At 52.4% G+C, this 15,117-nt stretch overlaps 1 protein-coding gene across 3 annotated transcripts in view; it reads right to left on the reverse strand.

The window, feature by feature from the left end:
- Positions 1-15,117, reverse strand: part of MASP1 (MBL associated serine protease 1) — a 68,003-nt gene that overhangs the window by 22,999 nt on the left and 29,887 nt on the right. For 2 of the 3 annotated variants that reach the window (XM_050964771.1, XM_050964769.1), the window contains exons 9-10: positions 5,766-5,903; positions 2,341-2,415 (exon numbers count right to left, since the gene is read on the reverse strand). In XM_050964771.1, the coding sequence (XP_050820728.1) occupies positions 2,341-2,415; positions 5,766-5,903 (213 nt within the window). Of the gene's footprint in view, positions 1-2,340; positions 2,416-5,765; positions 5,904-14,566; positions 15,007-15,117 lie in introns of those variants that run through there. The other variant, XM_050964770.1, reaches the window with a different exon arrangement.

Raw genomic sequence — 15,117 nt, forward strand, 5'->3', positions numbered from 1 at the left:
CTTCCTTTGGAGCATCTGGTATGGCCACTGCTAGAAACAGTTTACCGGACTAGACGGGCCAGGGGCTGAGCAGGACAGGCAATTCCCATGTCCTTGGCAGTGGTTCAGAGAGCGTAAATATGAAGCCACAATATCATTTATTCTCTGGCTTTGGCTCTAACCCTGCAATCAAACCCGTGCACCCTTCCAGAGATCTGTCCATGCAGATCCAAATGCAGGCTTGGGGCCCAAAATTGTACTTAAATACACTCACACTCACTAATCAATCCTCTTCACTCGCCGTTGGCCCTGAAACCCTTGAACCTTAGAGGTGGGGGAGAAACACACATGTTCTGGCTACTTTTATCCTTTTCCATTTAACAGTGTGTCTTTTTTTTAAAGGAAAATCAGAGTTTTATGAAGGGGGCTGAAATTAACAGGACTGTCTGTTTCACCACTGAGACTGTGGTGCATAGATCAGGGAGAGAAATGGCAATAGGCCATGAGGCACCATTTTCACCTCCAGGTCACACATCGGACCCTAGCTCAGCTGGTAGTGTGAAGTCACCACCATCTGGCTGCATTCCAGCAGCCTGGGCCCAGGATCTGATGGCTCGAAAGATCCCAAACAATGGTGGGTTCCAAATCCACATGCAGAACCTTGCTTTGCAGCTTGGGCTGCCTCTCTGGATTGACCAGGTACGGCGGGTCATTGAAACTTACTACACCTGCACTCTCTTGGTTCGGTGTAATTTGCCAGCCAAGACCCATGATATTGTGTCTAGTCCTCCCTGACTAGGGGAGCTTGCAAACACCTCACACAGGGGTGTGTGGCTCCAATGGTCCTTTTCAGTGAATAACTGTGAGCTTGGCCTGAAATTCGCTGTCCACAAACACTCCTGCCAGTGCATCCTGACCACAAAGGCTCTTGGGACAAGGCCGCTAAAGGAGTGTGGGATTCCTGAAAAAGTCCCAGCAAATATTCCCAGAAACCATGTGCTGGGATTTGTCCAACTCCAGATCAGATCTGAGTGCATTGTGAGGCGTGGGGGAGGGTGTTTTTAAAGGGCAGACAGCTCTGTCCAGTGCTGTACGTGCTATGAGCAGAGGGGAATGTTTGCCTTTTTCCTCTCTGCTGGCCTGCGGCATCCCAGGAGATAGCGGCACGCACTGTACGGGGTGGGCGTGTAAGGCAGGGCATGTTTGGCTGGACTGCAGCTGTAGCAAGCCGTATGCTTGCCACAGACTGCAGTGAGCCGTGTGTACTGATGAGAGGGAGGGTAGGAGTCGGGGTTCTCTCTTTTTCAAAGACAAAGCAGGCAGTGAGCTATAGAAGGAGTGGAGGTGGGAGAGGAATAGAAAAATGCCTTTCCTCACCCAGGAGCCAGCTGAGGTTTCGCTGCCTTTCTCTGTGCCTCAGATTCTAGGCTCTAATTGCTCCTAAAACACTGCATCCTGGGTGCATGTATACAGAGAGAACCTGCATTAACAGCCACTGATGCTAGGCAGTGGGCCACCTAAGTGGTTTGACTGCAGGCAGGGTACCTAGGAGCTGCTGAGCCTAACTCCCTCCTCTGACAATGCCTCTCCCTGCCATCTGGGGCCAGGCCCTTACCTGCTCAGCCTCAGTGTCTCTAGCTGTAAAGGGGGGCTAGTTCTCACCCAGGGGCCTAGTGGGGACCAATCAGTAAACATCTATGGAGCACTGTGTGTGGTCGGAGTAGATCTCAGTGGGCATAGTACAGCACCCCCCAGAGGGGATGCTGTTGGGCTGTTATTTAAAGATCCGCCCCTGCTGGGTGTCTGATTTTTGCTGGGCTCTTGGGTGGCTACTTGAGGCAGGTTCTAAGGTTCTGGGCCAAGTTTCACCAGTGCAATCGCCTTAACACCTCTGGTGACCCCCAGGACAGGATTTGGCCACCTGGCATTAGAGATGGCCCTGAACCATCCCCCTGGAGCTCAACTCCTGTGGACTTTTGGAGTGTTCAGAATCCAGCCCCATCTTGGTGACACACAGCTAATGCTCATTGCTCTGCCCTTTAGAGCTACATCCCCCTGCATATAGCGCTGCTGCTACTTACTGTCCCTGCCTGCTGCTGAGGTGTTCCTAAGGTGACGTACCTGTGGATCACAGCCTGGGGCACCGTTGCATAGTGAAGGCATCAGGCTGCCCCAGCCACGGAGTGAAGCCAGCGGAGCTGTGCTGAACAGACCCTCACCTTCCCCAGCCAGTACCAATCACGTCCTGCTCTGTTACCCCTTGGAGAGCGAATGCTGGATTGGCTGACTCATGGCATAAGCAACCCTGCTACGAGACGGCAGCTTGTTTGGTGGTGCATCATGCCAGAGTTTTCTAGGTACCTGGTCGACAAGACGGCAGCTTGGTCCCCAGCTCCTCGCTCTTCCACACCCCCTTAGCATCACAGGTGTACGTGCCTGGAAGAGAGTGAAATGTTAGCTGGGAGCATAAACCAGCTGCCTGTTGCCTATCCGAATGCAGGGTTTGCACATGCAGTGGGTGCATGCGCTGCTGGCTGTGGCTGTGGGTCAGCCACGCATGTTCAGACACGCAGCCGATGGGGTGTTGCCATAAATATATTCTAGGAGCCAGAGTCTATGCTGGGCTTGCGGAGGTGCCCTGAAGCTGAAATTTGGCCCTATGTGTTTGTCAGCAGGGAGATGGGTTGTGTGAAAGGCCCCCCCACTGCCTTCCTCCCCTGAAATGATTTTGCAGGGCATGGAGAAATTAAGGACGTTACTCAGCCTGCACCTCGGGGCGTCTGCATGCCGATGTTTATGGGGATTTCCGCTCCCCTACAGCCTTTTCTGAATGCTTGTGGTATGTCACTGTCCAGTGTTCCAGTGCCAAACGGGGGGTGCCTGGAGCCCTTCACTGTCCCAGGGCACTGTGCCCATTATGCTCCGGCTGAAGGCTCTGCTGCGAGCTGCTTCTCCCTTCTAGGCTGTTAGTCCCTGATAAAGTAGTGCAGGACAGATGTGCTGGGCTGGGCTCATCCAGGAAGCATCCAGCATGCCAAAGGTTATTGCACACTAGGCCTGGAGGCTGGCTGAGCAGCAGCAGGGTTATGCATAGGGGGCTGGGATGTGAGCAAATCCTTCCAATCTCCACTCCTAGCCTGGAGCAGTGGGCCTGTTTTTCTGGAGTGGTATGGGGCAGCCTACGAGCCGCACCCCCTGATGCCAAGGCATGCCCAGAGGGTAGCCTTGAGAACCAATGTGGCTGAGGGAGGTTTTCAGTGCCGCTGTCATCACTATGGAGCACTAAGAGTATTTAAAGAGGAGCCTGTGCATGCACTGAAATCCTGGGGAATCGGGCACCTTGTATCCGGGCAGTTACCCTACTCCTGGGATAAAAGGAGTGAGAGCAGCTGAGGGAGGCTGACTGAGTAGCTGGCCCCAGGTGTGACCAGCTCAATCAGGGTTGGCCTTGATAAGAGGCCTGTGAGCCAGGAGCCAGGATAGTCTCACTCCAGGGCCTGGCTGCTTGGGAGCACCGGGTACCTTGGGCAGAGCAGTGCTGGGGAAGGGAAAGAGGAGCACCAGTTGGCAACTCCCCAGGCTGAGGTCTGGTTCAAGGCCTACAGAGGTCCTGGGGCTGGTAGATGCAGCCCTGGGATAGGCAGACGCAGCCTGTCCACCCCCCTTGCCAATGAATGGCCATTACAGACTGCAATCTGCTCCAGAGATAAGGGGGCTAGATGAAGACTGGCAGTAGCCACTGAAGCAAGGCGGGTATAGTGGGGTTGGGGTTCCCCCAAGGGAAGGGAGACTCAGAGTGTGGGGGCACTGTGGAGCAGCACCCTAAATTAAGAGGTGCTGGGGTCTGGGAGGGATGTGGGGCCAGAGGCGGTAGAGACAACAGGGCTGGTAGCCAAGGGAGAGAAATCAGCTGGCAGGAGGTGCTCAGAGGCTGGAAAGAGCTAATTCCCGGATGACCAGCAGGAGACACCATGGCGGGGAGTTCCCGCCGTGTGACACACCTACATTTCTTTCAGGATCAGGGCCTGTCTCTGCAGCCTGCAGCTGCTCGGGTCCGGATGGATGCATTGCATGCTGGGGCCTGTTGTGGCTGCAGACCCCTCCCCATGAGAGGGGAGAGTAGCGGAGATGTTACCAGGCTATCGATGGAAGCGGAGCTCTGACCGCTGTACAGTGAGGGCATTTCTACACTGCAGTCAAAGACCCAAGGCAAAAGCTGTGGCCAGCCCGGGGCAGCCGACTCTGGCTGGGGCTGCAGGGCTGTGAAATTGCAGCGTAGATGTTCAGACTCAGACTAGAGTCCGGGCTCTGGGTCCCTCCCTGTGGGGTCTCAGAGCCCAGGAGGCACATGTGAGCAGGGATCCATGGGTTCCTTTCTAAGGAAGCTGCTGAGGAGTGGGGCTGTTTAGGGAGAGGTACCAGAGTGAAGCTGGAGGGAGACGGGGGCCTGCCAAGGCAGGGAATGGCTGCTGGGAGTGAGCAGACTCCAGGCAGGGAAGGCCTGGGAGCTCCCAGTGGGACACCTGGGAACGCAGCCTTCACAGGGATTGGAGAACTCTATTTGGGGAATTATTTTGTTAGCATAAGAAATCCAGGCTCAAGGAGGGGTGTGGCTGAGCTAGACATGAGTTTGTGTGGGGGGTTCTTGAAGGGCCCTGTAGAAGGGAAACAGAGGCAGAATGCTGCAGGTCCACCTCTGGCCACGAGGGGGAGCTCAGGAAGCAGCAGACCCTGTGACAATTGTATTGTGTCTCAGTGATTCCAGGGGCCTGACCCGAAGGGTGCTAGGCGCTCCCACCTCCCATTGACTTCGTCTGGAGCATTGGCCACTCAGATCTTCTGAATCAAATCCACAGGACCAGGAGAGCAGCTAGTCTGACCCTCCTGCATATCACAGGCTGTTGCATTGCCCCCAGATCCGCTGACACTGAGCCCACTAACTTTAGTTAGGCTAAAGCATTTCAATCCAGTGTTGTGAGGAAAAGACTGGTTCTTCAAACTGCCATTCTGGCAAGCGCCCCTGCAGATGTGTGTGCCAGTGAGGGCTGGTTCACACGCTGCTGCAGCCCTGATTTAATGGAGTCAGTTTGGAAATCCGTTTAGTTCAATCGGTGCAATCCTCTTGCATGCACACTCTGAGTCTGGCAGCCAAGTGCTTTATACTGATTGGCCTCAATGGAGGTCTCAATACCAAGAGAGGGAAAATTGCTTTTGTAGTGAACCAGCCACTACCAGTCCCTATTCAAGCCCAAATTAATGGTGTTAAGTTTGCAAATGAATTGTAGCTCTGCGGTTTCTCTTTGAAGTCTGTTTTTGGAGGTTTTTTTGTTGCAGGATGGCTACTTTTCAATCTGTTATTGAATGTCCAGGGAGATTTTCCCTGCAATTTTCTCTCTTGGTATTGACATCTCCTCATCAATTATTGGGAGTGGACCACATCCAACCTCATTGAACTGGTCCTGTCAATATTGGTTCTCCACTTGTGAGGTAACTCCCTTCTTTTCATGTGCCAGTGTATTTATGCTTCTATCTGTAATTTTCACTCCATGCATCTGAAGAAGTGGGTTTTTTACCCACGAAAGCGTATGCCCAACCTATGGAATAGATACCTAGGTACCCACTAGATTATTATTTGCACAGTGCTCAGCAGATACGTGCTTACTATTAACACTAGCCTCTTGCACATCGACTAGCCCAGCAATGAGCATGCCCCCCACTCTCCCTGTTCAGAGCCTCATCCCCACTTGCGTGGCCACAGCCTTTTCCCCCGCGGTGGATGGTCTCACCGGTGATATTTGGGGCCATCTGATAGTAGGGTCGCTGGCAGGAGTACCGGATCCCTGACTGGTATGTGGTGAGATTGTTCCTTGTGGCGAAGGTGACAGACCCATGCTCCAGCTTCACCGGTGCTTTGCAGTCAGCAACTAAAAGTCCACAAAGAAAGGAGATTTTAGTAGCCTACTAGGCTGGCAGCAGGTGGGGATGTGTGCGAGTGAGATGATTTTAGCCCTTCGGGCACTGAGGAGGGGTATATCTGTCTTCAGTTCCTCATCTTTCCCTTGCCTTCCAACAGGCCCTCTCAGCCTTTCCCACTGGAATCGCTCCTTCCCTCCCCATTGAAGACTTGGCCCTGTTGAAGTCAAGGGGAATTTTGGCACTGATTTCAACAGGCCATGATTTCACGTGTTAGCCTCACTGCACACCACCTTGCAATATGCCCCCTACCAACCCTTCCCTCTGTGAGTTTGCACACTCCGTCCCTATGCAGGGCAATGGTTTCCTGTGATGAACTGTAACTCCAGTCAGTCTGTGTGCAGACATGACTCTGTTTAACCAAATCCAGTCCAGGTCACTGATGCAAAGAACTAGCCAATGTGTATGTGCACCCTTGTGTTGCACTGAATGGAACCAGGGTTGCTCAATTGTGTGTCAGAGGCATTATATTGCTAATAGCTAAGGGAGATTCTCTTTTGGCTCCAGTGGTAGGGCCTGGCCTTTGGGATGATGAGAATGTGAGTTCTAGCCTTGTGGTTGCTGTCTAAGTCTGAGCCACTGTGGTGTGTGTTGTAGTGTTAACTGAAATCACTAGGCAGCTATGGATTTGTTACCGTAAAATCCCCATATATTGGTTAGGCAATGAATCCTGCACAGGTTAGTAGGTGTTATCTGGTCAGACATGCATGTCAAGGAGGTTCTGATGGCACTCTGGGAATGAACTGCGAAGGGTTCATGCAGCTGCTGGACTGAGTACTGCATGTGGAGTCTGGTACCTGGCCTGTGGCTGGAGTCTCAAAAGATTTGACCATGTTCAGAGCTTTGAGACACTGTTATTACACTTTGCCTGCTGAGCAGTCATTCCCATCAGAGCTGGGAAAGGCAGGCATTGGTGTAATCATGACCAGCCGGGCCCAGGCAAGGAGGGATCCCATGCCAAACACGTCAGTAGCTTTATCTGACTGCACAGTAGCTGATAGACAAAGACCTAGAATTGTCCTGCAGCAAATTAATTACTAGAAGAAGCAATGCAGTCCCAGGAACGTAACAGCCAGCACCAGCACAAACACAAACTAATGATACAAACACGAGGGCAAGACGTTCCAAGGACAGGCCCTGCTCATACTAACCCCATCCAACTGCCTTTTTCAGAGGACATAAAGCCTATGAAAAAGGCCACTTGATCTTTAAAGATCCAATGGCAACTTGGTGCAGTAAGCAGGATGTGCTGCGAATGCTGATCCTCTCAATGTGCTGCTATTTATTATTTCAGCAGCACCAGCTGACACCTTAGCCCGCACTGTGCAAACACAGGGTGAGAGATGCTGCCTGCTCCCATAAGCTTACACACTGACTAGAAGACAGACAGGCACAGGGTGGGAGGTGAACAGAGGCAGGAAACGCCTGGTACAAAGTCATTCAGTAAGCCAGGTCCAAGACAGTAAGAGAGCCCACATACCCTGGATCTTAGCCCAGTGCTCTGTCCATTGACTCACATTGCTGCTTGGATTCATGCTGTTACTTAAATGTGGGCTTTTGTTGTACCCCATCCCTCACTTTGTCTAGAGCTCAGCCCTGCAAGTGCTGCCAGAAACCAACGGAACGACACCCCCAGCAAGTACCACACCAGCTAGGAAGTGTTTGAAGGATCAGAGACTTAGGTTTTGTCTCTACTGCAACCATTAGCGCCGTTTACCACTGTGAAGTTAGGAGCTAGCTTAGCGTCAGCGAGAGCAGCCATGCTGCAAAATAATACTGGAGCGACAGAGTGCGATTGGGTCAGCCGCTGCTGAGCTGTGTTAACACCAGCAGTAGTCCCATGCCCACTGCATTATTAGATGGGGCAGCAGTAAGACTTGAGTTTCCACCACCCTTGAAACGTGTCAGTTTAAAGCCCCACTGAACTTAAGCTAGAGATTTGTGTGTGTGGATGGGAGTCAGGGTAGCAGCAAGACTCATTATACCTCGAGCTAACATGGTGGTTAAGACAAGCCCTGCAAATTCTGCAACTTGAGAAGTAGGGAGGGATTGCTCAGTGGTTTGAGCATTGGTCAGCTAAAGTCAGGGTTGTGAGTTCAATCCTTCAGGGGGCCATTTAGGGAACTGGGGTAAAAAATCTATCCAGGGATCAGTCCTGCTTCAAGCAGTGGTGAGACTAGATGACCTCCCCCTGCGGTCCCTTCCAACCCTGATATTCTATATTAAAAGTGCCCATCCTTCTGGACAAGGACATCATATATGTCTCTGAGCTGCAAAGCACATTGTTAGCATTCTATAAATAATAATCAGCCAAGGAGCCACATTTTTGATGTCTGAGTCACGCAACCAAGATTCTAGGAAAAAAATGGATCTTCACAGTAAAACCAGACAAACCCTGCATCATTTCAAAACTTCCTCCCCTGCTATCTTATTTTCTTGCATCTTCCTGGCTGGGGCTTTCTCACATTTTAAGGTGGCAACATGGTTGGGTGGGAAATGGAGGCTTAAGTCATGACTCTGGGGCTAATCAACATCTGTGGTGAGCTTTTGACCATGAGCAGTAACACCTGGGTGTTATAGGAAAGCCCAGGGGAAACGTATGCTGATGTTGTTAATTATTATTGTTTGTATTACGGTATCACCTAGGAACCCTAGTCATGAACGAGGGCCGCATTGTATTAGGCCCTGTACACACACAGCGAACAGCCTGTAGTTACTAAGCTGCACAGAACAGAACTTTCATAGACTACTGTCAAACTGGCTACAAGAACCGTGGTGAGGTCTCCAAGATCAGTGCTCTTTTATCTGGTAAGCCTTGGGTACCTGCCTGGGGGAGCTGAGGGCCCAGGCAGAGATGGGCACTGGCTCAGTCTTTCACACGATTGGTTTTTGGTAGAGGATCTGTATTCCAGGTGAGCAATGAGCCTCTTGGAAAAGAATCACCAGACAAAGAGGGGTAAGGTGGTATTGTCAGAGCATCTCTCTCCAGACAGACACACTCTGCCTTCTTTCTCCGCTCTGCCTTTGCTTGTTGCACTCCTGGATGTCAAAGCCATCTGGTCAGAGACTACAGATTATGCCCTTTGTGACCAGAAAGCTCTAACTCTAACCCTTTACCATCAGGCATTAGAAAGGACCCAGACAGCCCTGGCCATTCAGGCAGGGGTGGCTCGAGGTATTTTGCTGCCCCAAGCACAGCAGGCAGGCTGCCTTCGGTGGCTTGCCTGTGGGAGGTCCCCGGTCCTGCAGATTTGGAGGCATGCCTGCGGGAGGTCCGTCGAAGCTGTGGGACCAGCGGACCCTCCGCAGGCATGCCACCGAAGGCAACCTGCCTGCTGCCCTCATGGTGACCAGCAGAGCGTCCCCGTGACTTGCCGCCCCAGGCACGCGCTTGGCGTGCTGACACCTGAATGCAGGGGCGGCTCCAGGCACCTGTATGCAGCAGTATTATGGAGTTATCAGCGTGTATCAGTCAATGCCCCCCAGAAGATATTACCACTGGGGATGCCGGTAATGCTGTCATGCCATTCCCAGGGCATCTGCCTTCAATTGCCAGTACATCTGGGCCTGTGCACACTCAGTTGCACCAATCGCTGAGCCTCTGCTTCAAAACACTGCACAAGAGTTGAGTGGCACCTGAGCAGACTTGGTTATGAGTCGTTGAGGGTAGGTTTGCAGTAGGAGAAAGACTGTGGTCTCTTGAGATGGACAGCAAAAGGGGAGGGTCAGGAATAGAGAGACAATGGTTATCCAAAGATGGCAGCTGCTTCCTCTGCACCATCATCATGATCTTCCTCCTCCTTTCAGTCTCATGCTGCCCGCTGTGGGGAAAAGGCCTCCAGTTAGCATGGTCTTTAAGCTGCCAGAGACGGGCCGGGTCACGGGCCTTCCTCATGAATGATGAGTGGTGTGCAGTGGTGCTGGCAGCAATGGCCTGAGGATGTGGCCTTCTCAGGGTCTTGAAATTTGCAGAATCTACAGCCGGGATCTAGTTCTTCTCTGCTCACCCCTCACAATGCCCACTCCCACCCTCTGCTGCCATTGGATGAGACAGTCGTTACACCCTGTGACCCAGTGGCCATTTGTACCCTTCATAAGAATGGCCTAACCTGATTCCTGGCCCTCCAGGGTGCCTGTGTTATGAAGAGAATTTGCACTGGGTTATGGATGGAAAATGTCGTGCCTTGTGACTTGTACACAGAGGGTTTGCCTCAGCCCTGTCTTTGTAGGGAGGTGGTGTTTGGGTGGTATGAGGTGAAGTTAAACTCCATGGTCCTGATTCTCAGTCATGCGAAGACCCCTTTTCACTGGCCTGACACTACCCCTTTGGGGAACTCTCTGAGGCTTCACAATAATGCTGATTCCAGGCCTTAAATATTACTGAGTTTTGTGTCACAGTGTAGGCCCCAGGAACCTAAGAACAACCATGCTGGTCAGACCAATAGTCCAGCTAGCCCAGTATCCTGTCTTCCAACAGTGTCCAGTGCCAGGTGCTTCGGAGGGAAGGAGCAGAACAGAGCAATTATTGAGGGATCCAATCCTGGCCATCCAATCCCACCTTCTGGCTGTCAGAGGTTTAGGGACACTCAGAGCATAAGGTTGCATCCCTGACTGTCTTGAGTAATAGCCATTAATGGACCTATCCTCCATGAGCTTTTCAATTCTTTTTTGAACCCACTAATACTTCTGGCCACAACATTCCCTGGCAATGAGTTCCACAGGTTGACTGGGCATTTTGTGAAGGATACTTCCTTATGCTTGTTTCAAACCTGCTGCCTATTAAGTTCATTAGGTGACCCCTGGTTCTTATGTTATGAGAAGGGGTAAATAACACTTCCTTATTCACTTTCTCCACACCAGTCGTGCTTTGATAGACCTCTATCATATCTCTGTGAGTCGTCTCTTTTCTAAGCAGAACAGTCCCAGTCTTTTTAATCTCTCCTCATATGGAAGCTATTCCAGACCCCTAAGCATTTGTGTTGCCCTTCACTGTACTTTTTCTAATTCTACTATATCTCGTTTGAGATGGGTTGACTAGAACTGCACACAGTATTCAAGGTGTGGACGTTCCATGGATTTATACAGTAGCATTATGATATTTTCTGTCCTATTATCAATCTCTTTCCTAATGGTTCCTAACGTTCTTTCAGCAACCTAGCAGATGCAGAGTCCTGGGAACAGAGCTAAGGGAATGGAGCCACAGCTGGCATGTGCAGAAGTGTGGGGCTCTCCTAGGAAGATAGATTTGACCAGGACAGTGCATTTGTCCTCAGGCAAAGGTAGTTATGAATTCTGTAGCTTTCCTTCCATGGAGGTCTACAGCTGCCGTTCCCCATGGCAGGGAAGAGAAGACAGATCTGCTGGTCCTCCCGTGTGGGGCAGATGAAGGGAAGCTACAGTAGAGGGAAGGGAGGCCATGACATGGCCCATGACACCAAAGAGATGGAAACATTTGCAAAGCTTCAGGAGGAGTCTCCTGATAAGATTGGCCCAAATCAGCAACATTTGCCAAGGTTCATCAGTGCTGATTTGTGTTTGAGTGTCTACCCCAAGCTGTGTGTTCTTGAGAGGACAGTAGGACCAGCAAGGATTGATGTGCTGTCAGGAAAAGTGTGCAGTGGGAAGACTGGGGTGATCATGTGTGTGCTTTGTCTCAGTATGTCTGGGAGAAGGCAGTGTGCGAGCACATGCTCCTACTGCTTCCCAGGCCCTGTGCTCACGTCAGCGTAGCTGGTACAACAGCCGATTGTCCTGTCATAGGGTATGGCTACGCTCGAAACTTCAAAGCGCTGCCGTGGCAGCACTGCCGCGGCAGCGCTTTGAAGTGTGAGTGTAGTCACAGCGCCAGCGCTGGGAGAGAGCTCTGCCAACGCTGCACGTACTCCACATCCTCATGGGGTTTAGCTCCCAGTGCTGCGGCACTGTTTACACTGACGCTTTACAGCGCTGTATCTTGCAGCGCTCAGGAGGGTGTTTTTTCACACCCCTGAGCCAGAAAGTTGCAGTGCTGTAAAGCGCCAGTGTAGCCCTGGCCATAGAGTCACAGATTCCAAAGCAGAAGGGACAGTTGTGATCTTCTGTCTAGTCTGATGTCCTGTATGACACAGGCCAGAGAACTGCCCCAGAGAAATTCCTAGAGCAGAGCTTTTAGAAAAAACACCCAGACATGATTTAAAAATGGCCAGTGATGGAGAATCCCCCAGGACTCTTGGTAAATGGTTCCGGTGGTTAATTCCTCTCATCGTTAACACTTTACCGTATATCCTGCCAAATGGCATCTTTCTAATTGTCACCCAGCTACTTCCAGGGAATGTACAAATAGTTCTAGCAATCCCTTCCCCCTCTCCATGCACTCGGGGTGGAGGGGAGTGAGCTGGGGTGGGACACAGTCTCTACATCAGCTGTTGGTGTTGGTGATCAAAAACTCAAGTCTAGTGCTGGCAGGCAGAAGCGAGACAGCCCTGGAGACTCGACAGATCCAGCATGGACAACGACAGGGCAGGCTTTCCCCTGTTACCCCACCAGTGTCCTGCCCCAAAGGGACCATCTTAGGTTTATACTCCACAGCCCATCCAAACTTTGGCCTCTCTGCTGAGATTGAAGGCACAGGGGCCGCCCAGTGCCTGCCACAGTGACTCTGCGTTGTGTGGGTACCTTGTCCCACTCAGATCTTGACTGCAAGTTCCTCCCCTACGTGCCCTCCTTTCACCTCTCCTGCCCCCACTCCAGATCCTTGTTTTCTCCTGGCAATGCTCCGACCTGGGGAGCAGACACACAGTGCTTGGGAATGTGGGTTAGTCAGACTGCAAAGAGCCCAGCTGTAGCTGATCTCCACCTGTCATTCCATCCGGGCTGCACTGCGAGTACAGCTACCCTGCAGCTGGGACCGTGCTTTGCTGGAGCTAGTGCACTGGGGGGGGCTTGTATTGGGGCAGCTAGTCCTAGGCATGGCCAGTGCCACCCCCGGCTCTTTTTAAGTGCAGAGCGAGTGTGGCCCGTCTCCGAGCACTGGGTAGCACCCTCCCAGGCGCAGTGCAGACATACGCTGAGGAGCAGAAGCTGCCATGCTCTGGGAGACCTCAGGGCCATCCTGCACGTGTCCCCTGCCCTCCATGGCTTTGTGAATGGATTCAGTCCAGGCTGCTCAGAGAAGGAACCACAAACCCATGTCCACTTGCATTTCAGCTACCAAGAGATTCACCCTGGTGTGACGGGAGGAAGGAACCCTGCTCTCTGGTGCCTTGCCTGGGTCTGGCTGGGACTGTGTCCCCTGGTGACAGATCCCTCCTCGGGCCCCATTTTTTGACTCTAGCCCCTGGCCCCCTCTCTCAGCTGGGCCTGGTGCTGCAGCTGCTCCCTGCTCTTGGGTCCCCAGTGTTCGCTTGCCCTGGATACCAGCATCTCCACGCAGCTGGGGCCTCTTCCTGTTCTCCCGCATCAGCTGCTCCCTCTCTGTCTCCACAGCCTCTTGCTCAGTATCTGTTCTGGGTCAGCCTTTCTCCCTCTCAGCTGCTAGCCCCACGCCTCTCTCCACTGCCCGGCCCCTCTCTGCCTCGGGCCAGCCCCCTCTTGGCCCTATGCTTTATTTCAGTGCCTGGCTGTGCTCGATGCCTCCAGTTCCTGTTCGCGGCTACCCACCCTCTGCCAGGCCTGGCCTCCTTTCCCCTCTCTCTGTCAGCTGCAAGCCCCTCTCCTCTGCTGCCCTAAGCTGCTGACTCTCAGACTTTTTAGACGTCCAGCCCTGGGAGCCCCTACTCTGATCTCTCCTTCTCCAAGGTCTGGCTCCTGCCCGAGCCCAGCATTCCTCCTCCCCAGGTCTGCTATCCATGGGCCTGAGCCTAGATTTCTAGCAACTTCAATGGTCTCTGGCTAGCTCTGGGTATGTGGTCTCATAGCTCTCAAGAACCCATCTTCATCCACTCTCCCCCCTCACTCCCGCTGTGGCCTACCATTTCCCCTGCCCGTGGCCATCACTCCACCTAGCCTTTCCCCCACCTCCTTCTCTGCTCCTTTCCCTGGCTTGCTCAATTTCCTTCCCCCTTTCTGTCCCCAATAGCATGATACCAGCCCTTGGCCCAGTTCCTTCTAGCCAGTGCTCTCTGGCCCTGGAGGTCTCTGCCAGATCTGGGATGGGTGGCAAGGAGATGGAGCCATGAAGAGTCCAGTCGTGTCAGGGCTTTGGGCTGGCAAAAGCAGGTTAAAGAGACTTGTGATCACGGACAGCTTTCCCGTGGATCTATCCTGTAAGCACCTTTTAGTCCCAAAGAGCTGGTGGCAGGGGGTTGAAATGCACTGGAACATGCTGACCCAGGCTGGCTTTTTCTGCTCCATGATATTTAGCTAGAGTAGGGTGACCAGAGAGAAAGTGTGAAAAATTGGCACAGGAGGTGGGGGGTAATAGGCACCTATATAAGAAAACGACCCAAATATCAGGACAGTCCCTATAAAATTGGGACATCTGGTCACCCTAAGCTAGAGGGAGGAACGTTTCTTATTTATTACACTGAAACAGATTCCCAGATTTACCCAGAGAGACGAGGCAGCAAAGAGTTAAATTAAACCAAGCAGACAAACCAAGCACAGACCAAGCCTCCAAGCTGTGCAGAATGACTTTCATTGCGGTGGGGAGCGGGGCTGGGATGGAGTGGGAGATGCGGGTGTGTCCATGAAGAGCACCAGGATGTGAGCTCCCTGGCGGGTGTTCTGTCTCCCAGCAGCCTAGAGAGTTGTTTGTTTTTCCGGCGGGGGCTTGAGTGTTTGAATTCATTTCAGTTTTGCTTTTCTTTCCCTTTCCAGAGTTAAGCGCGTGCCGGGCAGGAAGGGGTAAAGAGCACAGCGCTGTATATACAGCAGTGATGGATCCCATTGTGTCCCATACAGCTCAGGAAGGGTGACGGGGGTGGGGACACCCCGGTGGAGCCCTAATGACTCCCTGACACATCTAAGAGACACTCTGGCCACTCTAAGGGGTGTGGCTTGATGGCACCTGGGCTCATGCTGTCGCTTGGTCCAACTCAGCTCCTCTCTCTGGCCTGGGGTCAGTTGTTTCTGCAGCTGCACCGAAAGCAGAGGAGAAAGGGGGAAAGAGGAAAGCAGAGAGAGAGAAAGCGGAATCAGTGAACGAGCAGAGAAAGTTCATGCAGGAAACACAGCCCAATAACACCA

The sequence above is a fragment of the Gopherus flavomarginatus genome, chromosome 8 (assembly GCF_025201925.1).
Source record: "Gopherus flavomarginatus isolate rGopFla2 chromosome 8, rGopFla2.mat.asm, whole genome shotgun sequence".
NCBI lineage: Eukaryota > Metazoa > Chordata > Testudines > Testudinidae > Gopherus > Gopherus flavomarginatus.